At 44.3% G+C, this 25,013-nt stretch overlaps 2 protein-coding genes across 2 annotated transcripts; one reads left to right on the plus strand and one right to left on the minus strand.

Annotated features, from left to right (window-relative positions):
• Positions 1-231: 231 nt before the first annotated feature.
• Positions 232-14,035, minus strand: MRPL47 (mitochondrial ribosomal protein L47). The gene is made up of 7 exons (XM_054039370.1): positions 13,924-14,035; positions 10,338-10,483; positions 9,579-9,639; positions 8,795-8,891; positions 7,654-7,784; positions 4,293-4,388; positions 232-786 (listed from the first exon to the last, which is right to left on the minus strand). Exons 1-7 carry the CDS (start codon positions 14,007-14,009, stop codon positions 672-674), a joined length of 732 nt encoding a protein of 243 aa, XP_053895345.1. The 5' UTR covers positions 14,010-14,035; the 3' UTR covers positions 232-671.
• A 102-nt stretch (positions 14,036-14,137) lies between these two features.
• NDUFB5 (NADH:ubiquinone oxidoreductase subunit B5) lies at positions 14,138-24,568 on the plus strand. Its single transcript, XM_054039371.1, has 6 exons — positions 14,138-14,310; positions 16,732-16,817; positions 18,062-18,128; positions 19,758-19,819; positions 22,644-22,750; positions 24,340-24,568. Exons 1-6 carry the CDS (start codon positions 14,184-14,186, stop codon positions 24,458-24,460), a joined length of 570 nt encoding a protein of 189 aa, XP_053895346.1. The 5' UTR covers positions 14,138-14,183; the 3' UTR covers positions 24,461-24,568.
• The last annotated feature ends 445 nt before the right edge of the window (positions 24,569-25,013 follow it).

The raw sequence follows: 25,013 nt of genomic DNA on the forward strand, positions 1-25,013 counted from the left end.
CTGAGACGTGCCCTATCTATTTACCATTGCTTTCTGTAGAGATGTTGCTCTTGAACTTTCTATTCCTTTCTCTTACCTACTTGATTTCACAACTAGGTGGTCAGTTTGCTGGTGTAATTTGCTGCCTAATGCATTTGTTATTTTGTTGTACTTAAATAGAGCAGTCCAGGGCATTGGACAGCTGCTATAGCTTGTATAATGTGCTACGCTAAGTGTTAAGTGCAAAAAAGAAAAAGGGAGAGAAGACCTCTTTATTAAAAGCTAAAGCAGACACATGTCTACAACTGCCTTGACTGCAATCTGTCTTGCAGATGCCTTTTTACCGTTAAGCATATACAATTCAGCTTTATAGTAAATGACACGTAATATTAAAACATTAATTTTCAGCACCTGGTTTCTGGAAAAGTAATATTTTATCAATCAGTTAAATGACTCAGTACAAATGTTTATTGTTTTGCTCTGAAGATCTCTCAACCCAGATATGAATTTTAGGGTTGAGGAGCTTTATTTGGGCAGGGAAAAAGAAAGATCAAAGAACAAAAAACCCTCACAGGCAGCCCTGTTCTTTATCTGCTGCCCACTGAAAATATGTTCACACTACATGCCAGTCACATGTAGCATCAAGACTACTGCAATAAAACTATTACTTGCATCACGCTTCCAGCTTGATATTAATTCTGTGATTGTGCAGCAAGGTGAGGGAATTTCTTTTGTAAAAGGAGCTGTTTCTTTTTTTCTAAGCTTTTCATCCTTGCTTGTTTTTTCAAGTGTTGTTCTATTCTGAGTCTGTAATGAAGAAAAATAAGCATTAATTGTTAAATTTCATTATAGCCCAACACGTTCTCCAAGTCATACCACTTATGCCTAAATTTTAAAGATTTTTTTTGAATCTTCTAAGACTTTCAAACTGGGCAATTAGTTTAACTGGGTAAGCTGGCTTCTATTAACAAGAGTTCACTTAACCTTGGAGACTCAAGTTCAGCAATCAACATCATGAATTTATATCAGAGGCTTGTGCTGGCTTCAAGACCTGGGCCCAGCTAATACTGGTAACAGTTGCTATGATGAGTAGAAGCTGGAACTAAAGAGGAGAAAGGGCACCTACTTTATATTAGCAATAATGCACTATGCCAGTTCCCCACTGCTCCAAGTTTTATGAACACACACTTTTTACTCATGCTTTTCCCCTGCTATTCACAGGGAAAGGGCAGTTCTGCCATAGTTCCAAAAAGAGAAGTATATTTCATGCAAATTGTATCCTCAAATGCTTTACAGTAATACAAGTTATACAAGATGCCTGGCATATGTATGAAGTATAAATGTCTGAAGTGCACAAATTAAGAGGGCAGCAATGAAAAATAAAAGGAGAAAATAGGCTCCTAGGGGGAAATATCTGAAGTTGTTTTTAGTTTACAGAAGCTGCAGAGAAGATGTTTCTCCAGTTAATCACCCCTCTGAACCAGGAAACATACCAGTTGCTGACAATGGTTTTCAGTAACTGGTGCCCCTGAACTGCTAGCGGAAATAGGACAGTTTAACACTAGTGCAGAACTCCTCTTTTAACCATGATTTCTGTAACAGTGCTCAAGACAGTTTTGTCCCATCTTCACTAGCAATTTAACAGGAGTACAGGGGGCCATTGCTGACAACACTCAGTTTTCCAGTGTAAACAGGTCTTGAGTGGAAGACTCTAGAAGGGCAACAAGATGTATGATGGATTCCTACATGTGAATTTTAGAACTGCACCAATAATTCTTTACTGCTCCTTTGACTCTTGTCCTCTAGCAGAAAATTAGAGACACATTCAAACCACCAAGTCTCTGCTGTCATGCACTGGGATCTCTCCAAACATGCTTTTCAATGCAAAACTAAGGGGAAGTGCCAGCATGGATTTGTGGGAGAAAGTTAGTAAATTTGGTCAACTGGAGTACATTCCCTACACGGTGTTTAATAATGAAACAATGGACATAACTAGTTTATTTCAAACAAGCACTTGATACTGTAAATACAACAGATTAACAGTTCAAGATGAAGTAGCAACAGTGAAAGGAGTTGTTTTAGGAAAACAGAGGTTGCCAGTAGAGATATAGTCCCAGGTCAAAGTAGTAAGCAGGAACTGGGTTAAGTTGCTTTGTGGTAGTATGCAATGGGAGATCTTTTCTAGTGACTAGACTGGAGGATGTTTAGATAGATACTAGGAAAGGCCAGAGAAGAGGCAGCTGGAGTAGTCCAGACAGGAGCATTATCAAGGTATGGACAATGGATAGGGTCGTCAAGACAGAATTTTGTATAGGAAGTGAAAGGATTTAGCAATAGCCTGAATGCAAAAGAGTTAGAAGTCCATTAACACTGAGGTTGATAGGCTGGTGCAGGGGAAGGACCACAGAATTGACCATGAGAAAGAAATGAGGCCATAGGTCAGGTGCAGAGGAAGTTCAGTCTTTGCCATCCTGAGTTTGTCAAACAGTTGAAAGTTTGACTAGAGGGGCAGCAGTTGGGATGGAGATAGCATAAGGTTGAGTGAGAAGAGAAGGGACCAAGAATGGAACTCTGGAGTAATGTAAGAGTGAAAAGGAGAGGAGATGAAGCCACCAAGGGAGATGCTGAAGAACTAGTCAAGCAAGGAGTCATCAAAGCATAGAGGAGAGAAGTGAGGAGGAGGGGGTGGGTGACAGTGGCAAAAGGAGCAGAAAAATAGGATGAATTCAAGCCCTTATAATACATGGTCGGAAAGAGGCCACTGGTTACGTTAGTATTAACTTTCACTGCTTTTAGCAGAAATATTCAGCAATTATAGGTAAAGTAGCACAGTTTTTTCCTCCACTTTGAATCCTACAGGTAACAAGTGTGGTGTGTGTGTGTTTGGGGGGGGAGGGGGAGAGGAGTGTTAATAGGAGAAAATACCTTGGTTGCTTTGCACATAAAATAACTTTGGAGTACAGAACGATTTTGCAGGTGGATAAATTTGACTGAAAACTGGACCAGAAAGGAGTAGAGCAAGCTGTAATTCAGAATGACTGACAGATGAGGCTTATAAATGGCTAAATAACCCATGCAGCTTAATCTGCAGAAGTATAACAAGGAAAAAACATTTTGTAATCTACATGCAAACAATACTAATTACAGATGAGTGAGAGACATAGGAGTGATTATGCATCAGAACCATCTGCATAATATCTGGCAGCAGTAAAAAGGCAAATGATCTCAGGATTTTACCAGAGATGCTGAGCATAATTAAGCAGCTGGTGTTGTGGAACTGTTATAAATAAGATAACATTCAGAATATTATATTTGATTCTGGGTCAGTAGGGTATGGCTGAGATGGGAAGGGTGCCACTGAAATCAACCAAAATACCATACAACTTAGTTTGTATGAAAGAAGCTGCACAAAATTTCAAAGTGATCAGATTATGGGTTTTGATTATACAAACTATGGCCAGACTGAAGTTTATTAGGAGACTAGAAGAATGCTCCTAAGCATTTTATCATAATTAATATGCATAGCATCAAATGTAGGGCAGGTGCTTTGTGCAAATCATCATCTTTGGAATTCTAACACTGCATGGAACTATAAATTAGAATGCAGGCAGGGTGACTCATTCCTTCATCTTTCCAAGAGAAGTAAGCTTGAGTTCCATGCAGTATGCTATGTGGGCGGTCTTTGAAATTGGTCTTATCTTTGCTCTGTGTATATTAGAGAGCCAGGGCACTCTCAAAAGAATAAAGATTTGGCCTGGTATACAGGGCTCAGATTTTACCTTCACACAGTTAGTGTGCTACACACCAACCCTGGAAGGGATTCATTCATATTATTGGTAAAGTCCTTTGGAATTAAAGTGCTCTGTAAAATATTACCAGTCAGAATTTCTGTAAGCAAAGTCAGACCCAGAAGATAAGTGGTGACAACTTCAAAGAAGCTGGGATACAGCATGACACCATGTCATCGTCAACAGTTATTTAGCTGTACCCAGAACAGATTATATACTAGGAATGTGACTTAGTGACTTTGTTCACAGAACTGGGACCTCTTACAGGTGTGCTGAGCTTTAAACAGATAAGTAACCCCATTGGTTTCAAGGGGACTACTCACATGCCTAAAGTTAAGCACGTGCCTAAGTGCTTGCAGGATCAGGGTCAAACAGTTTTTGTTCAGTGTCACCTCTTCTCCATCATGTAAAGGAAAAAAAACAATCTACAAGCTAGAGAAAGCAGTAAGACTGTCCTCTACAAGGTGGGAAGCACTAGACTAGTGCACAACAAACAGAGTTAGAGAATTTTCCATTTCAAATTACCTGATGAAATGTTTCACACGTGGCGAGTAGAAGAATTTCCTCCTGTTGTGTTTTTTGTTTAGGTACCAAGGTATTGGCCACTCTTTGGAATTGTACCTGTCAATGACATACAAATTGGTTACAGTATTATCCATCATTTAGATTGCTGCATCTCAGTTAATGGATTGTAACGAAGCTGCTCTTTTTTGTTCAAGTTGGCAGGTACTATGGTCTAGTCAAGGGGTTCTCAACCTTTTTCTTTGAGGCCCCCCCAACATGCTAGAAAAACTCCACAGCGGTGGGGGGTGTCTCAAAGCTCTGGACTTCAGCCGCTGGGCGTGGGGGAGCTCGGGGCACCTGGCTCCTGCCCCATGGGGTGCCGGGTGGCCCTCCATAAGCATAGCTTGACTTCCATTTTAGGGAGTCAGCTCTGCAAGGCAGGGCCCGGGGAGGGAGCACCACCTCCACCCCCTGACTCACCTCAGCACGCCACCCAGCTATCTGGGTTGCAGGGGAGGGGTGTGCAACCAAAAATTATAACTCAAAGAAGGGGAGAGGAGGGATCAGCTCAAAAAGTTTGAAAACTGCTCAGGGTGTAGGGAGGGGGTAGCTAGGCGCTGTGTGCAGGCAGGGGGGATAGCTCAGGGTGCAGGGAAAGGAGTAGCAAGAAGCTAGGTGCTGGGAAAGGCCCCCTCACTGCAGTCGCTGCTCCCTGAGGGCTCTGCCGGCCCCGTAGCCGGGTCCCCCTGCCCAGGCAGTTCTTACAGACTGTTCGAGTTGTCAAAGGGGGCTGGGAGCTGAGGAGCAGCTGCCTTGCACACTGCACTGCCTGGCTGTGGCTCCCGACCTGGCAGGCAGTAGCGTAGCGGGGGGGGGAGGCCGCTCCCCCACTGAGCACAAGTGGCGCCTTGTCAATTTCTTGGCGCCTTTTTACTCAACCAGGGGAGCGATTAAAAAAAAGGCGCCACCCGTTGCGGCACTTTTATTTTACTCACCCGGCAGCGCTCTGGGTCTTTGGCGGCAGGACCTTCACTCGCTCCGGGTCCTCGGCGGCATTTTGGCAGCGGGACCTTCAGTGCCGCCGAAGACACCCGGAGCGAGTGAAGGGCCCACCGCCGAAGACCCGGAGCGCCGCCGGGTGAGTAAAAGCACCACAGCGGGTGGCACTTTTTTTTTTTTTATTGCTCCCCCTGTTCCCTCCACTGCTGGCAGGGGGCGGGCCTTGGGGGCGTATATGGAGGGGGGTGGGTGGGTGGAGATGTCCACGGGGCTGCCCCACTCTGGTTAAGGCACTGCAGTTTGAGGGGTGGGGGGGCAACGCCTTTCCGTGCCTCCTCCAACCGCACCCAGCCTTTCTACCCCATGGGATGCTGGGGCTCGCGGATCCCCTGAAACCGTCTTGTGGTCCCCCAGGGGGCCGCACACACCCAGTTGAAAACTGCCGGTCTAGTCAGTAACTGCTGGTTTAGTTAGTAGACCACAGGACTGGTAATTGGAGTTCTCTTCCCAGCTTGTTGGTTGACCTTGGACAAGTCATTTAAGCTTCTCTAACTCAGTTTTCACCTACGTAAAACGTGGATAACATTTATCCACTTCTATGTTTGCCTTGAGCCCATTGAATGGAAGGCACTGTACAAATGCAAAGAATCAGTATTCAAGTTTCAAAATGTTATCTTTCAAAAAAAAAAAACCCTCACAAAAATTCCATAGCAAGCCTGTTCGCAATTTTAGATAAATCAATTTGAGTATGGTGTCCAGGCACTTTAAAAGCAAGCTGCAGCAGGAGCAAAAGGGCTGAATAACACAACTACACTTTTTTTTTTTAAATACCAATGTTGCACAGGGATGCATCAGATACAATACAGCTTGCAGGAGTGGAAGAGAATTTTGCTCCATATACCTAGTACAATACAAGTTTAAGCCCAATGATTAATGTACTCAGTACTCTACCGAACAGCCACAGAAATGATAAATGAGTCCAAGATTCAATATTCACTGCTGTATTGTCTCCACGTGAGCTTCCCTTTCTTTCTCCATCTCCTCCACACTCCTGTCACTCCAGTGCAGAATACAGAAACTGTTCCTCAAAATGCTATTACACTGAAGGTAAAATTCTGGCCCTATTAAAGTTAGTGGGAGTTTTGCCATTGACTTCGATAGGGCCAGGATTTCACCCTGAATCTAAGTTTACTGGAGTTTATTGGATATAGTCAACTTTAATTTACAGAGATTACAAACAACAATTTAAAATACCTGTCAACAATGATAGGAGATCCTAAATCCATCTACATGTAGTCCCATCTACACTGTAAATCAGGGATTGGCAACCTTTGGCACACAGCCTGTCAGGGAAAGCCCCTGGAGGGCCGGGCCAGTTTGTTTACCTGCTGCGTCCGCGGTGGGTTCAGCTGATCGCAGCTCCCACTGGCCGCAGTTCACTGTTTCAGGTCAATGGGGGCTGCAGGAACTGGCACAGGCCGAGGCTTTTCCTGACAGGCCACGTGCCAAAGGTTGCTGATCCCTGCTATAAGTGCTATAGTTTTTGGAAGACCAGGTTACATAGTTGCCCCTGAACACTAGGGTGGCCACTGGCCGGGTCCCAGTTTTCAACTGGGAAGTCTGGTCAAAAAGGGGATCTTACACTTTCTGGTTACTAAGGGCGTGGGAGGCGTCCTAATCAGCCAGGGCTGCTTCCTACCGGTGTCAGGCGGCTGCAGCTCCCAGCCCTGGCTCTGCAAGAAAGTCCCTCCTGACCCGGGCAGGAGGGGGAGGCGGAGCAGGGAAGCAAGCGACGGGGGAAGAGGAGTGAATGAGGGGCAGAGCCTCAGGGACAGGGAAGGGGAGGTTCCAACGCTCCTGCTGGAGTGTCCGGTTTTTAAATAATACAAAATTGGCAATCCTACTCAATCAGTGGTCTTGCAATACAGCTGAGAAAAGTCCAAGTCCATAGCACAACACTGTGAACTCATCGACACAGCAAGACTAAACCATATTTCAACCACATCAGGGGACTACCATGTTGTAACCAGGTCCCCCAATACTGTAAAACTTTGAATCTAAATGGGAACAAGTTCTGTTTGCTGTTTATCTGGTGATTTATCCATGGAATTGCTAGAGAGTGGTTACCACCACCCCAGCCCAGCTAACTGCTTGGCAAAGTTGCCAGTGATGAAACATCCCCAAAGGTATTAATGTTGTTTAACAAATACTGCTTTTCTCTTCTAGATGGTAGATATATCTTGCTCTTGATAAGGTTAAAAAGATGTTTTTTCCACAATAGACATGTTATCTGACTCTTTTTCTGTAAGCTGTTTCTGTTTTTGATAGTACTGATACTGCCTACAGCTCTGCACATATAGAACAGTAATCCTCTTTCCCATACCAGTAGGTGCGTCCTAAGAAGTCATTTCTCCACTCGCCAGGTCGCGGGTTTTCGTGGCCTGTTTGTAACAGCCGCAGAGCAACTTCTCTTTCTTTAATAACTAAGTCTATTCTTCCCATAGACTTTTCCACCTGAAAACAGAATAACCATTTCAACATGACACTGAAGCCGCAATGCCGGTTATTGATCTGTGCTTAAACTGAGGATCTTTTAGTTAAGGTGCCAGCTGGCTAAGGCTCAAGCCAGATAGTGAATTGATGCTGGTAGGTTGTGGAAAACAACTGGAAATATGCAGATTTTATCTGCATTTCTGACAGTTCATGGCAGTGGTTTGTGATGCTGGTTGGCAACTTGGGGTCTCAGTTCCTATTAGATGATCAGAGAGCAGCAATGGCCAAACTATAACATTTGACCAGAAGCTTCTCAACACTTTTCCAGCTAGAAACTTTGTTACCATGATTCATGTGTGAGTAGATGAAGTCTGCAAAGTTAAAGTAGGGACAGAAATGAGTAGGGAAACAAGGTCAGAAAACTGACGGCAAATGTTAGAGAAGAAGACACTGAAAGAGGATCAGAAAAATGGGAAAAGAACCAAGAGATCACAGGTTCGTAGAAGACCAGGGAAGATAGAGAACGAAGGAGTTGAAGGCAGCAGAAAGTTCAAGGATAAGAATATGGGCGGGCTGCAACTTGGGCCAGGAAAAGATACCAGAAATGACTGTGAAATCAGTTTCAGTGGAATGAAAGAGGTTTTAATATGAATTTGATTAAACATAGAATCATAGAAGTGGAAGGGACCTTGAGAGGTCATCTAGTCCAGTCCCCTGCACTCACGGCAGGACTAAGTATTATCTAGACATCCCTGACAGGTGTTTGTCTAACCTGCTCTTAAAAACCTCCAATGATGGAGATTCCACAACCTCCCTAGGCAATTTATTCCAGTGTTTAACCACCTTGACAATTAGGAAGTATAGGAAGTGAGAAAGGCTTTGGAACAAGTTAACTTTTACATTGCTACCCTAATCAAAATGAATCAGGAACATAATTCTGGGAAACTGTCTTTTACAAGTTTGCAAACATTGCATCTTTCACACACAAAGTTTACCTGCAGTGATGTTTTTAGCTTATATGAAAAAGTTACCTTTTCTAATCGTTCCGGACTTGGCATAGGTAAACTTTGTCGCTTTGCTTCTTGCTCTAGAGTTAAAAGCATGTTTTTCTCTTTCAATAGGACATACCTGAATCAATGAACGTAATGGTACAATAAGGTCAGAAATTAGATGCAAGTTTTAGTAGTAACATGCTTGTAAATTATTCACTTAAATAGTGATTCTCAACCGCTGGGATTACACGATTTTGTGTCTGGTACTCTGGGCTCCCAGTTAAAAAGTTTTTTTTTTTTTTTTTTTTATTCCTTGCCTATGCTACTTAAGTTGTATTTTTAAAGATCTTGCAATTCTAACAATCTGATTTACTTTTAACAGGGCTTTTTCCTCTGTGATTTCACAGCACTTTACAAAGGATGGGTAAACACCATTATTTCCTGTTTTACTTATTGGAGAAACTGAGGGACACAGGACTAAAGTCATTTATCCCAAGCTCACATAGTCAGTGGCAAAGGCGGGAATTAGAACCCCATGTGTCTTAACCCCTAGTCCCATCCTCTGTCCATGAGACCACACATTTTTATATAAACCTTTTAAAGAACATCCTTAACTGATGGGCCAAGTTGGACTCTTCTGCACTGGAGCCCAATTCACCACTTCTACCTGCAATACACTGTACATACTCTGACCAGAATTAGAGTCCCAATACAGGTTAGAGTGTGCGCAACTGAGTTCACTGACTAATACAGCCATGTCTTTCATATGAAAACGGGCACAAGTGCCCCCAAAGGATAGGAAACACTGCACTAAAACACTTACCAAAGTTTGTGCAAATCTTCATTACTCTTGTTTCTTAGGTGTTTTGCATGCCACTCATCCCCTGTAAAAACAACAGCAACAAAAAAACAGTGATTTCATCTAAAAACGATCCATTTTCTGAAAAAATATTTCCACCTGCACACCATGTTGATTCCCTGGAAAGAATGTCAAATTACAATCACCAATTTTTGAAGGTTTTTCCTTGTAGATGACACTGAAATACTGACCAGACCCAACCCTGCTTAGAAAACAAGACCATGCTCAAATGTAAAAGAAACTGTGTACTGTTCCCTAATATTTGTAGGGGGAGTTCAGAGCCAGGGACAGTTGTAGGCAGAAGCAGGCAGGCAGGGGCAGAAACAAGGGGGGGGGGGGGAGGGGGAGAGAGAGAGAGAGAGAGAGAGAGAGAGAGAGAGAGAGAGAGAAGTAGCTTTATTAGAATAAGGAAAACAGTATTATCCCTAAAGTTCCTTGTTCAGTGTTAGAAGTGCAACCCTTTCTGTGATCTCTCGTCACATGACAATATGGCTAAAGACTATATGCTGGGCTGTAGGGTTTAGACATTTTGCCTCTGCTCTGCATGATAAATGTTCCACTTGTATTAACACAGAATTAAAATAGAAAAGCAAATGAATATACAAGAAGTGACATGACATATTGCCACAAAATACCTTCTAAAATCCTGCATATTAATTTGCATATTTTTAACAGCAGAGGCATATCAAAGGCACCAAATCCAAAAGGTTAAAAATAACTCACCAGATTTAACTACAGTTTCTCCCCAGTTTTTTGGGTCATCAAAAAACTCCTCCAGTCCTCTCCGTGACAAAGTAGTATGGAGAAACTTACACTGATAGAGGGGCTCTACTTTTGTAGTTTTCTTATGGAGCAGGTTCGAGGTTAATCTGCAACAAAGGGAAGAAAAATATATATTTGATTAGGGGGAAAAATGGAATCTGCTAAATATGAACTTTACCCTCCTTTCCGTTCTCATGGACACCTTCCTATTCTGATTGTAACAAGTTTTCTATTTGCAGATTCTCCAACACTGGAGGTTGCAGAGTCCACTGGAGAGAGAGTCGAAAGACATGGGTTCTATTCCCGGCTCTGTCAATGTCACACATCATCTCTATTTTCATTTCCCCTCTCAATCTTTGTATGGCTTGTTCTCATTTGTTTATAAGCTTCCTGAGCAAGGGATTGTCTCTTATTAGGCATTTGAGTAGTGCTGAGCACAAAGAGGCCCTGATCATGGTTGAGACTTCTAGGCACTACTATGAAAAAAATAACAACTGGTAAAAACAGCATTTATGAAAAACAAGAATGACATGCAGAAACAAGTACTGCATTTCATAACACTAATATTATGTGCAGGAAGACGCCGTTATTACAAAAAAATGCCAAAGGGCCTTTAACATCCACATGGAGCATCTGTCTTTAAGGTATCACCAGGAGAAAACGCTAATATTATTTGGAAATAACTACTTCAAACTCTGTCAAGAACCTATTTTTCAAGGGAGTATAGCTACCGTAAACCTAATGTTTAGACCAGAGGTTCTCAAACTGTGGTCTGTGAGCTCCATTCAGGGGGTCTGTGGATAGTTCCCTCTAAGGTGCGCGCCTGGGGTGGCCGTACATGAGAGAATTAAGGGCCACCCACCTAATTAGTGGAACCATGCAGGCATAGCTTCACTGATTAGGTGCCTGGACCCTGGAGAAGACGCACATGTAAGGTGAGGTGCTGGCCTGGGGGGGGGGGGGGGGGGAGGATAGGGGATAGGTGGGAGGGGACAGTGAGGTGAGAAGAGGGGGTGAGGAGAATTTGGGACGTGCAGGACTGCGGTGGCCAGAGAAAGAGGCGACTCTTCCCAGCTCCAGAGCTGTGGCTGTCAGGGAAAGATGGCCCTCCTTCCCAGCCCCAGCTCGGGGGCTGCCATGGCAGGGGAGAGAGGGAGAGACCGCCCCCCCCTTTCCAGCCCCAGCTCAGGGGTTGCTGCGGAGGGGGAGAGAGGGCACATCCATCACATTAGAAAGGTAAGACTACTGATATTAAAATATGAGTTGTGTGCTTTTATTTGTAGAACAAAAAAAGATTATTATTATTAAGGTTTTATTAATATAGCACTTTTATCCAAAGTGCTTTACAATAGTTAGCTAATGGTACAAACAACATTTGGAAAGATCATTAAGTGGTCCGCCGAGACCCTCAGCAATTTTCAAGTGGTCCGTGGAAAAAAAACAACTGAAAACCACTGGTTTAGACTATCAAGATATCCTTCTCGTAGTGACTAAATTTCATTATGCCCTAAATTGATATTGAGGGGCCTGTGTGAAATGAGTTGGTAATATGTCTAGTTCTAGTGAGCAAGTTCCATCACAGCTGGCACTCTTGTTGGCACTCTCAGCAGCAACTGTGGTAAAAAAACCAGACCTTTCTGATTTTATCTGCTGAACAATAAAGGAATGCCTCTGGCTACTAGCATGGAGAAAATGTTTGTTACAAACTTCATTATCCTGAAATGCAAGCTTCTAATTTACATGCCCAAATGTGCACTAGCCTGCAAAACCCCAAATTGGCAGATATCAATAGCAAATCAGGGAGTCCCATATATTGACGGATTAATTTCTTTAGCCTATATTTTTTTTAAATATAATCTCAATTTTCAAGATTTGTTATTTCTGATGTCAGTTTACAATAATAAAGAGAACACCTATTTTGTGTGGGATGGAAGTAAATGCGGGTCAAAAAATTAATGTAATCCCTTTTGGCAAGGTACAGCTGAGACATATTCCAGTTTTTCTGTAGCATAACTCCGATTCCATTACAACCAGCTGTACTAAAATCTAAATGTGAAATTTCAAAACATTGAGAAACAGAAGAATGTTACTCAGATATTAATCATTGTGGAATCTCACTAAGTACCAATCTGGGGTTAGTCAGAGCTTCATCCTTCTAAAGAGAGGGACAAATTATCTGAAAGAATAAATGCATACATAGTCTTGCTTGCTGTGTGTGGATATTAAAGACTGTATAACTTATTATTCAAGTGGAGGACTTTGCCCAATGGCAGTTTCACGCTTGATTGTCCCCAGGAGGAGAATGAATTTCATTAGCACTGGGTGAAACTATTCCTTCATTACATAGCTGATAAACCAGATGTTGAAATATTATGGGGCTAGGCACCGTAAGGACCTGAACAGGATTACTGAGGGACAATCTTCACTCAATATATTTTGCTTTCCGCCACCAACTCTCTCTATAACTTTTTTCATGAGTAACGTACTCAAATGCATGGATGCTAAATATCTAAACAGTAATCTTAAATTCACTCACCTAAATTTGGGTTATTGCCGATTATACACTATATGTAAATTATGACTTTAAAAACAAACTTTGTATTTGTGAATAATCAAAGCACTAGACCCAGCTGGACAGACACTCTTTTCTCAACCTATGTATATCATTTTTTTTTAACATTAGCTTTAATGAAAATTTTAAAGCTCTTTGCAAACAAATACAGACTTCAGATTGAGCTGATATTTTGACAGTGGTTTTAGAGACAGGGGCATTAGGAGCTGGAGTCTAGCTGGGATGCTGGGCTCACCCCAATGTAAGGGCAATAACCCCATGCCCTGCAGGCTACATCAGAATGGCCCCAGGTCTGCCACAAAGCGGTGCTACTTCGAACGAACCCACTTTGGCCCAATAGGCCCTTCAGCCGCCCCACGGCCCCTTTCCCCCAGCCGCCCCACGCCCCCTTTCCCCCAGCCGCCCCACGCCCCCTTTCCCCCAGCCGCCCCACGCCCCCTTTCCCCCAGCCGCCCCACGGCCCCTTTCCCCCAGCCGCCCCACGGCCCCTTTCCCTCAGCCGCCCCACGCCCCCTTTCCCCCAGCCGCCCCACGGCCCCTTTCCCCCAGCCGCCCCACGGCCCCTTTCCCCCAGCCGCCCCACGCCCCCTTTCCCCCAGCCGCCCCACGGCCCCTTTCCCCCAGCCGCCCCACGGCCCCTTTCCCCCAGCCGCCCCACGCCCCCTTTCCCCCAGCCGCCCCACGGCCCCTTTCCCCCAGCCGCCCCACGGCCCCTTTCCCTCAGCCGCCCCACGCCCCCTTTCCCCCAGCCGCCCCACGGCCCCTTTCCCCCAGCCGCCCAACGGCCCCTTTCCCCCAGCCGCCCACGCATACAGTGCACGGGCCGGGCCAAGCCAACTCAACAGCCCGAGACGCCCGCCCAACGCAGCCCCCCTGCCACGGCCGGGGGTCACCCCATGCTCCACATCCCCTTCCCAGGTCACCTCGTCTCCCCCGCCCCACGGGAACCAGTCACCCCGCTCAGCGGGCCCCTACCCGGAAAGGCCGGCGCCTGGCGGGGCCTGTAAGACTCCCGAGACCGTCACCGCGCTGAAGAAGCGCCGGCAAAGGGCAGCCGCCATGATCCCCACAATGCCTCGCGCCACTGGCCACTTCCGGCGGGGAGACCGGAAGGCGAGGACGACGGGTCGAATTACTGAACAGGACAACGTGCCCGATTCCAAGATGGTGGCGCCACGGCTTCGATCTGGTGGGGGGTAAATAGCCAGCGGCCCTGCCCCTTGCCAGTTTCACAGATGGCCGCCATGAGTCTCCTGCTCCGGGCCGCAGCCGCTTTGGGGACTCGCAAGGTCCTGTTCAGGGCGGCAGGCGGGGGACGTGTCTCCTTGCTGGGCAGAAATGTCGTGTCCTCCGGCATCATCGGTATGGAGCGGGGGCGGGGAGCTCGGTGTCCTCTGTAGCGGGGTGACCTTGGGGAGCGAGGCGGGGGCTCGGTGTCTCTGCGGAGCTGGTGGGTGGGGCGGGGGGTTGGGTAGTTGGGTTTTCTCTGGGGAACGGGGTACTGTAGGAAGAGGGAGGTGGGGTCTCCATTGGTGGACGGTCGAGGGGGGCCTGTGGGGAGGGGAGGAGTCTGGAGGACTTGGGTTTTATTCCTGATTCTGAGTAACAGCCGTGTTAGTCTGTATGCATCCGAAGAAGTGGGCTGTAGTCCACGAAAGCTTATGCTCTAATAAATTAGTTAGTCTCTAAGGTGCCACAAGTACTCCTGTTCTTATTATTCCTGATTCTGCCACTCTCGTTGTGTGATTGATTGTGAGACCGGGGCCTATTGGTACCAGCTGGCAAAGGGTTCCCTGTTCTGTAACACTAACTCCTGTCAGGCCTGATAAACTCACTGCACCTAATGCACTGCTTTCATAGTATTTGTCTATGAAGACTTTCATGTGAGGCTTTACATGAAAGCCAGGATCATGCGGATCGTTAATCTTGTTGTAAAATGTATGGTACAAACACTGTATAAAACGTTATGTATGTGTAATGAAAATGTTTTAAAGGCTGTGTCCAAGGCAGTTCTGACAAACAGGTTTTGGGTCAGACAAAGGATGTTGATTGAGATTCACATGGTCTCTCTGTTGGCCATGTAGATTAAGCACTGTAAAGCAATATAGTGAAAGCTCTGTTTACATATGGAATCAATAGGATAGGTGCGTACAGGAAAAGAAAACAAGCCATAAGGCTTAGCCTGGCCATGTGCAAAGACAGTGAACTTTGGGATTATTAGTAGAAGGCAAAAAGACATCCCTTGATTCTTCACTGAGGAAGCAAAAGGGCAGTGCTTTTGACATTTATGAAAAAGGGATCACAGCCTTGTTGGTTGGAAATGCTGAAAGAAGGCTTTGGTTGAGAATAGATTGTTTTAGACAGGAGGGTAGCCTGTTAGATTAATTTATAAGTGTAATCTCTAAAACATGTGTTATGATTTTGTTTTATATGTAACTTTTCTGTTTCCATTGTCCTTACTTGCTATTTCTTAAATCTTAGCCTTTGATAATAATCTGATTATTGTTTTCACTGTAAATATATTTCAGTGCTAAGATGTTATACAGGAGCTGACTTTCAGTTAAATCAAACTTGTGTATACACTCTCCTCTTGGGGATAGTGAACCTGGTATTTCTGTGAGTGTCCAGTGATTAAGGGCTGGACACTACAAGGAGATGATGCAAAGAGGACTGCAATGCAAAGTAGAAGCTAGTATAAGAAGCCCAGAGAAGTGATGTTGGGTGGCTGAAGGGCTGGCAGTGTCAAAGACACTCCCTGCCTCTGTGAGGGGGAAACAAGGTGACACAATCCTGGGCACCCTGAGAAAGGGTCACAGTGACCTTGGGCAAAATACTCATTTTTGGTTTCCCTTTGTGAAAAGGAGATAATATGATCCTATGTTACGGGGTGGTCTTTGAGATCTGTAGATGGGAGCTGAAAGCTGTTAAGTTTTTTTTCTTGAAACAGCTAATTAGTAGCCTTCCAGTAGCCTTCTGGAACATCTTGAATTCAAGTTGGTTGTGTTGTATGCTGCTGCTACTTTTCCCCCATGCATGTTCTGTTGCTAAAGATATTTACTTGAAAATGGAGAATTTTCTCATTACCATGATCTTATAATGTGCACCGTTTGAGAAGGTCCTTGAACTGAGCCACATTGAACTCGCTGGGATTCTTTGCTGGTGCAGAGATCTGCCCATGCTAAGCTAGTTGCAAGATTGGAACCTAAATGTCCAGCAGGCCCCCACACTTAATGTGTAGTACAGCTAGATAAAAACTTCCTTTTCAGTATCTCAGTCATTGCTTCTAGCTGTTGATTTCATTTCTGTTCATAATGCAGTGCAAAAGTGAGAGCTTATAGTCATATGCACAAGTGTCCACTTAGGGGCCAATATGTCACCTTCACTCCTGTTCCACAATAGACCTGGGGTGAAAATTTTGGCCACCCTAGTCAAAACCTAGTAGCATGCTAGTGTGTGAACTTACCTAACTGTAGAAATTTTATATGGAGGATTCCTGTGCAAATTACATTTTCTTCAACTCATCTATTTTTCCTCTATGACTTGCTCCATAGAGAGAGTTTTATCTTGAAATACCACCACTTCTGTAGCATAATTGGGGTTAGCTTTAGGAGTCCTGCTGTCCTAGGCAAAACAACAAATACCTTTACCAGCCTGCAGTAACCCACCTGTTACTGAATGTTTTACTACTTTTTTTTTTTTTTGGTCCGCATCGCAGAGTTTCTCCTGTACATAATCACTGCAGATGGGAAAAGGACATAATAATATCCTGGTTTAATTTCGCAGCTCCAGTACGACATGGAAGCCATGGAAAAAGACTATTTTTCATCAAGCCAACAGATTTCTATGATCAACGATTTCTGAGCTTACTGGTAAGTTAATTTTTTGTTGTTGCAACTCTTAGTATAACTTAAATAATTTGTAAATGATGGACTGTGTTTAAGGCATTAATTCATTTTGGATGCTATTGCATTGTAAACAATAGGAATGAATGTATTGGGCACTAGCTACACAAACAAGATTTCCTAGTCCCTCTCCTGAAGAACTTGCCATTTATAAAGACAAAGATAGATGGGGCAAAGGGATATGTCATACCAGCCAAGTGCTCAGGGTGGTGATTGACATCTATTATGTTAGTGACCTTTTTTTTTAATTGTGTGTATGTGTGAGATATATAATGAACAGTTTCTCCTTTTTAAGCTATTTTTAGTTAACTGCTACTTTTTTATTGTTGCTGTTTTAAATCCTTTCTTCTTGTCTTTTTAAATTTTAACTGTCATCTGTTTTGCAGGTTTAGTAATGTTTTAGCTGTTGGCTGTTTAAGTTGTGTAAAACTTGGCTCCAAGTCCAGGAGCCCTTCATTACTACCCCATAATAAGTGTATCTTCCTTCCATCCAGCCCACCCACACCAGAGATTTAGGCTCTGTAGGCCTGATCCAAAGCCCATTCAAGTCAGTGAAAAGATAGGCTTCTGATCAGATCAATTATGTGGGGAAAATAGTCAGCCAGGTGGGACTCCTTGGAGTGAGGGCCCTGCAATCACTGGACATTGTTGTATCTTTTTAACAGATTTTGTATAAAATATTAATTCTTAGCTTGCAATGGGTTTTTTAAAAATTGCATTTTGACTCAAGTTCAGTCAAAGGTAGTTTTAGTGCTCAATGATAGTTAATCAACTCCAGGCTTTGAGTAATATTGTTTTACATAGCAACAGTATTGCCTAGTAGTTAGAACAAGAGACTGGGATGGAGAACTTATATGTTGCATTCCCAACTCTGAAACTGATTCAACTTTATAACTTAGTCAAGTCACTTATTTTCTCTGTGCCTCAATTTGCTATGTTGTAAAAATGGGATCAATACGTGTATCACCTGGGTTTTGAGACATGTTTATTGTTTTCTGAAATGCTTTGAGATCCTTAGCTGGAAACATTAAGTATTCCAGTTGCAGCAATAATCCATATTTGATGGTATACAGAAGAAATATTGTGGAAGTTCAGATTTTGGTGTTCTAATACAGGAGAGATAATGTAAGAGTAACTGAGATTTGCAGAAGAAGTGGTATATTTTTCTGTCAGACTAATCTGGTGTCTTTTTCCCTCCTCCTGCTAAACAGAGATTCTATATTTTTTTGACTGGGATACCATTAGCAATAATTATAACGTCTGTCAACATCTTCATTGGTAAGCACTTCTGTGATGTTTAACTAAACTACATTGTTAAAGGTGGATAAAGAAAATGAAATAGGTCTGATAGTATTTCAGACCCTTATCTCTAAAGCTGGCTTGGTAACTATGGGTTATATTTAAGGCTGCATGTCTGTCATGGAAGTCACAGATTCTGTGACTTTCCATGACCTCGGTGACTTCTGCAGCAGCTGGTGCGGTTGGCTTTGGCAGCCCCTGGGCCAGCCGCACCAGCCTCTGCTGGGGCAGTCTCTGGTCGCCACCCCCTCTCCCCCAGCAGCAGTAGTTTGGGTGTGGGAGGGGGCTTAGGGCTGGGGCAGGTGTGTTGGGGTGTGGGGCAGCGCTTACCTTGGGGGGCTCGAGGGGGAGGCCAGGAGGGTTCCGTGCGCTGCCCCCACCAAGAGCGCTGGCTCTGCAGCTCCCATTGGCTAGGAACTGCAGCCAATGGGAGCTGCGGGGGTGGTGCCTGCAGGCAGGGACAGCGCGCAGAGCCCCCTGGCCCTTCCACCTAGGAACTGCAGGGACATGCTAGCCGTTTCCAGGGAGCCATGCAGAGCCTGGTAGGGAGCCTGCCAGTCCTGCCAGCTCCCCCCACAGCCCCCAGCACCAGCGGGGGTCCCGGGCTGTGTGCTGCTGCCCTCCACCCCACACCAGCGGGGGTCCCAGGCTGCCCCAGCACCCGTGGCTCCCCCCAGCACCTGCAAAGCTCCCCGGGACCATGCCCCCCCAGGCAGAACCCATGGCACCCCGGCCCAAGTTTTAGTTAGAGGTATGTAGTACAAGTCATGGACAGGTCACAGGCCATGAATTTTTGTTTACTACCTGTGACCTGTCCATGACTTACTAAAAATACCGGTGACTAAAACGTAGTCTTAGTCATGTTGTGTAAAAATATACTGAAGGTGAGAATCCCGTAGCTGACCTAACATCTCTTCCTTCTCATCCTGTTTTATAAAATGCAGGGACGCTTCAGAGAATTGATCAGGAGTTATACGTGTCTATTCTCCATTTGATATTCTTGTGCAAATCATATTTGCCTCAGTGATGTTTATGTACGTGCACAGTAGAGCTGCCCACATAATGAAGAGGATAATGTTTTCTGTCTGGATTTAAACATATACCTTGTGTATATTCCAAGATAGGTGTACAGAATATACATTTAACAGGACATTGCCAATTTAAAATCAAAATTCTTCCTGACTTTTTTTTTTTTAACCTACAATGTAATTAACCTTAGATTGCATTAATTGAATGATCAGAGAAAAATGTATTTAATTTTTTTTCTAGCTTGTTTACTTTGTGATGGCGCTTTGGATACAGTCAGTTTCACTCTTTCCTCTGTATAGTCAGTCATTTCCCCTTTTTGTTGTGTGGGTTAAAATATAGGCACATGTAACTGTAGAACAGAATTGGCGGGAGGACTCAAAAGCAGGTATAGTACCTGAAACTACTTCCAGGCTGTGCCAGCTCCCTTTTTTTGAAACCGAATAGAATCAAATTGATGGTGTCTCTTTAAATACTTTGTGTGTGAAATGCTCTTTAATTGGTCTTTATTTGTATGAGGAAAGTAAAGTGCGTTTCTAAAACGTCAATAGTATTGAACATCCCTCCGTTTTCTCTTGGCAGGTGAAGCTGAACTTGCCGAGATTCCTGAAGGTTATGTTCCAGAGCACTGGGAGTATTACAAAGTGAGTACAAAATTATGAAAGGGATATGGCATTTCCAGCGCGCTCCTTCTCATCATACATCAATGTTGGGAGGAAAATATTTAAAATGTGTTGGATATATTAATGAGGATATCTGCTACTTTATGTGATTGGGTCTTCATGCAAATGTACAGTTTTCAAATTAAATACATGTTATCTTTAGACCTGTTTATGGTATTCTAACAGTAACAGATGCAACTGACCTGTAATGTACATAGCTGAGTAAATAGTAAGAACACTGTACGTGAAGTTGTGAACATGAAATCCATAAATAACAAAAGCGCTCTGACCAAGTCAAGATCTAAATCTCTTTTCTGGTCACCAGTCCATCAGAGGTTTTTTTGTTTTGTTTTTTGAACACTCCTCTGAGCTCCAGGTCTTGAGATACTAGACTTTAAAATTACGTTGTTTATCCCATCTGAATGACTTTCAATGAATACCAGGAAATCCCTACTTTTATAGTAGGGCTGTCAATCACAGTTAATACCTGTGATTACGTGAAAACAAAATTAATGCATTAATTTTTTTAATGGCGTTAATCACATACCTCTGGGTGAGGAGGGAGGCATCAGCTGTGGAGGGACCTGACAGTGTCCGGTCAGGCACAGTAATGCCAATCCGCCTCCGGAGGGCAGGGAGAGGAGAGGAGAAGCAGTGGCTCCCATCCCGGCTCCAGTGGAGAGGTAGGTATCCTGACCCTGCCATGCCCCACTACTCCAAGCTGGCCTCTTGTTCCAGAGATGGGCCCACCCCTCCCCGCACTGTGCCCCAATGCCCCTAGCCAGCCCTTCACTCCAGGGACCAACCTCCCCACACGCTGTGCTCCATTGCCTCCAGCTGGCCCCTTGCTTCAGGGACCGATCCCCTCTCCCCCCATTTTCCCCCATGCCGTGCCCCATTGTCCCCAGCCAGCCCCTTGCTCCAGGGACCAACACCCTCCCCCCAGTGCTCCCCATTGCTCCCAGCTGGCCTCTCACTCTGGGGGGTAGCCCATAGAGAACCGGGGCCTGCTGAGCTCAGCCTCCCTGTACTAGCCTCTCCTCCCATGTTGCATGCTGAGTCCCTGAGGTAAAATATACCCTCCCTTGCAAACAAGGGCTCACTCAGCTGAAGGGAGCCCACCTCGCTCAGTAAAAGGAGGAGAGCCTAGTGAGCCCAGTACCAGAAACCACCCTTCCAGAAGCAGTAACAAGTCACCTCCCTCACCCTCCTCCTGCATAAGTCACTGCTTGCTTCCCCTCCCCCCCGACATCATCACCCCCGTCCTCCCAGAACCTCCTCCTGCACAAGTCATTGTTTCTCCCCCCCTTCACCCATCCTCCTCCAACACTGACTGCAGATTTCTAAGATGAAATTCTCTTCCTCTTTGGATTGGGAACGAGCCTGGCAAGCTCAAAAACCCAACCCAACAGGAGCAACATCAAGAATTCACCCTTCTGCACAACTCACACCCCTCCCATCTCCACAAAACTGACTTTCTGAGATTAAAAAAAATCTTACCCCTTCAGTAAGCCAAGACTACTCTCAAGGAGACACACACCAAATAGTATACATAATAAAGGCTAACCCAGCAGCACCAGGGGAAAAAAGCCTCCTGCACAATTCACTCCCAATGCTACAATCCTGAGGTAAAATCATTCCCTATCCACAGCAAGGACTGAGTGGACTTGTAGGCTCTAAAGTTTTACATTGTTTTATTTTTGAGTGCAGTTATTAAAATAATACCTGTAATTCTGCATTTGTAAGTTAAACTTTCATGATAAAGAGATTGCACTACAGTACTTGTATGAGGTGAATTGAAATACTATTTCTTTATCTTATAGTGCAAATATTTGTAATAAAAAAGTGAGCACTGTACACTTTGTGTTCAGTGTTGTGATTGAAATTAATATATTTGAAAATGTAGAAAACACCCCAAAATATTTAAATAACTGATATTTTATTATTGTTTAACAATGCGATTAAAACTGCAGTTATTCGCTATTAATTTTTTGAATCGCTTGACAGCTCTATTTTATAGTATTTGTCAGCAGTGAATCAAAGTCCAATTTCTCACAACTTTTCAGAGCTAAAAACAAAGATTTTGGTGAGAATCACAGCCCTGGTGGCTCATGAGATGTTACTTTACAACTGTCACTGATTTTTTGATGTAGCTATATTTTTATTTTTGTTTTTAACTGGCTAATGATTGTACATAGCAATACACAGACCTCTATCTGACTAGTTCAAATTACACTGGGATTGAAAGATTAGATAAAAGCTTCCATGTGCAAGCAGCACTTAGTATAAAGATTACTGAATCTTTACAGTAATAGGTTTGGAGTCCATTTTATGGAGATTATGGTAGCAATTTTTGATTAACTCTATTTCAGAAATTGTCTTACTTTGTTCTTAAAATATCAAACACAGATTTTCCCCCATGGTAACTGTCTTTTTGTTTTGTTTTGTTTTAATTCCACAACAGCCTATTCTATTGTGTGTTATCTTGGATAATGTCAAAAACGGCAAGTGGGTAACTTTTTTCATAGGCCCCGATCCTGCAAACATTTACTCATGTGCTAAACTGTGTAACTGTGAGTAATCCTGCTTAAATTAGTGGTACTCATGATAGTAAAGTTAAGCACATAAGTGTTTGCAGAATTAGGGGTATGCAGCCTAACATAATTTTTAATTGCACTTTATCACGGTAAATGGTACTAGAAAGGGAAATTGGATCACATTAAATATTCTATCATTATTATTTGTGGAGGGTTCTTGTGTGGAAATTATATGAATAATCTAATATTCTTATTTTCATCTCTTCCAGCATCCTATAACTAGGTGGCTTGCTCGTTATTTCCTTGATTCTCCTGAAAAGGAATATGAAAAGATGTTGGCCTTAATTGATATTGAAGCTAAAAAAGCTGACCTAAGGTAAAGATAGGATGGGTTTGCTGAAGCTTTTAAAAGCCAATATATACTGTACTAAACCATTTCAATTATAATACAATAGTAGAATTTTTCTCTTAAATTGAACATCTGATCAGGACTTGAAAAAATCACCTGGCCCTTGGTGAGTGAGAAACTTTTTGTGGCAAATATTGGTTCTAAACCATCAGTTTCTACAGAATGTAACTTTAGTTTAAAAAAAAAAAAATAATTGTAACAATAACTCTTCAAACACAAACCAAGTGTAAACCAATGCAGTTTTATCTTCCTGAGTCAGGGACAGACCACTCCTGTGCCTCTGCTAATGCTTATAGATTTGGTCTGGTTCGTTGCTGCTGTCCAGAAAACCATGGGCACCAGTGACATTGTCCATTATCATGTTAGTGTCATGCTGCTGTTGCTTGGGTAAATTGAGCACTAACAGAGGAGGTGCTAAGCTTCTTGGAATGTTGCCCCTAGACTTTCTTGGTGGAACCCCTCCCACCTTCATCTTTCCTGGTTATCTCTGACTGGAAGGAATCTGGTAAAGTTTTCAGTTCATGATTATGAAGGAGACTACTGTCTATGTTTAGAAATCTCATCAGGTTTTTTATTGTTGTTGTTTTATTATTTCTTCAGCTAGTTTACTGAAAAAACAAGTAAATACACCTCTATCCAATATAACACGACCCGATATAACACATACAATGCGGTAAAGCAGCGCTCCCGCAGATCAGCGCGTCAGCTCCCAGCTGGGGTGATCCGCTTCCTGCCGCCGGTGAGTGCAGGGAGGTTGGGGAAAGGACACCCCCCTGTACTCACCTGCGACGGGAAGCGGAGTGCTGCAGCTGGGAGCAGGCAGAGTGGAGCGGGCTGGGGACCGGCTACTTTGCTTCCCGCTGCCGGTGAGTGCTGGACCTTTCCCCAACATCCCCCACCCCCCACCTCGACACAGCTGGGGCCAGGGCAAGGAAAGCGGAACGGGCTGGGGCTGCATCGCTCCACTTCCCGCCACAGGTGAGTACGGGGGGCTTCCTTTCCCCAATCTCCCTGCACTCACTGGCAGCGGCAGAAGCGGAGCGCCGTGGCTGGGAGCTGGCGGAGTGGAGTGGGCTGGGGCCGGGTTGCTCCGCTTCCCGCCGCTGCCAGTGAGTGCCTGTCGGGGGGTAGGGGATGTGGATAGGGGTCGAGGCAGTCAGGGGACAGGGAGCAGGGAGTTTGGGTAGGGGGTGGGGTCCTGGGGGTGATTAGGGACGGGGTCTCTGGAGGGGGCAGTCACGGGACAAGGAGCAGGGGGGCCAAAGCAAGTTCGATATAACGCGGTCTCACCTATAGCGTGGTAAGATTTTTTTGGCTCCAGAGGACTGTGTTATATCTGGGTAGAGGTGTATAATGAAACACGATGGAATATTTAACACCATGGATAATTCTTCATATTTGTAGTATTGTTCCCATGGACATCGTAGAATGTATAGGACCAAATGCAATGCTGGTGTAAGAGAGGGTATGACTCCTTTGATATCAGTGTTAAATGTGGCCCATGGAAGATGATAAATTACATGCTAAATTTGACTTTCATTTTCCATTTCTTACAGGCTGAAGGAATTGGAGGCACGTCGACTAATGAGACAGAGGGGAGATGGGCCCTGGTATTACTATGAGACCCCTGATAAAAATCTTATTGATTATTCTGCTAAAGCATCTCCTGACAATTAAGCAGTTAGTCCACTGTTCCAAAAGAGCACCCACAAATAGCGACTGAATAATGTAATGTGTATCCTGTTGTTACTTGCTGACTTAAATAAAAGTTTCTATTTCAGCATTTTTCAGTGTTGATTCTAGTAAGTTTTTAAATAGACAAACTTGTTGCTAATCATATACAGCTGCAAAATGTGTACAGATGGAGAGAATGGCTCTCATGTCAGTTGCTAATAGTTTGTCTGTTTCCCAAGGGTGTCAGTAGGTAATACTGGTTTTGTAACACATTTTCCCCCCCAGAGGACGGTGGTCACCAGCAGGGCCGGCTCTAGGATTTTTGCCGCCCCCAGCAAAAACAATTTTGGCTGCCCCCCCTCCCATTTTTTTCTTACCCCACCCCCGGCCCCACCTCAACTCCGCCCCTTCCCCAAATTCCCAGCCCTGCCTCCTCCCCCCAGGCTCTCAAGCCTAGGAGGGAGGGGGAGAAGCAGCGCGCGCGCCGTGGCCACTTGGGGTGTCCCCCTCCCTCCCAGGCTCTCAAACCTGGGAGGAAGGGTTAGCAGCGGTGCGC

The sequence above is a fragment of the Malaclemys terrapin genome, chromosome 9 (genome assembly GCF_027887155.1).
Source record: "Malaclemys terrapin pileata isolate rMalTer1 chromosome 9, rMalTer1.hap1, whole genome shotgun sequence".
NCBI classification, from domain to species: Eukaryota; Metazoa; Chordata; order Testudines; family Emydidae; genus Malaclemys; species Malaclemys terrapin.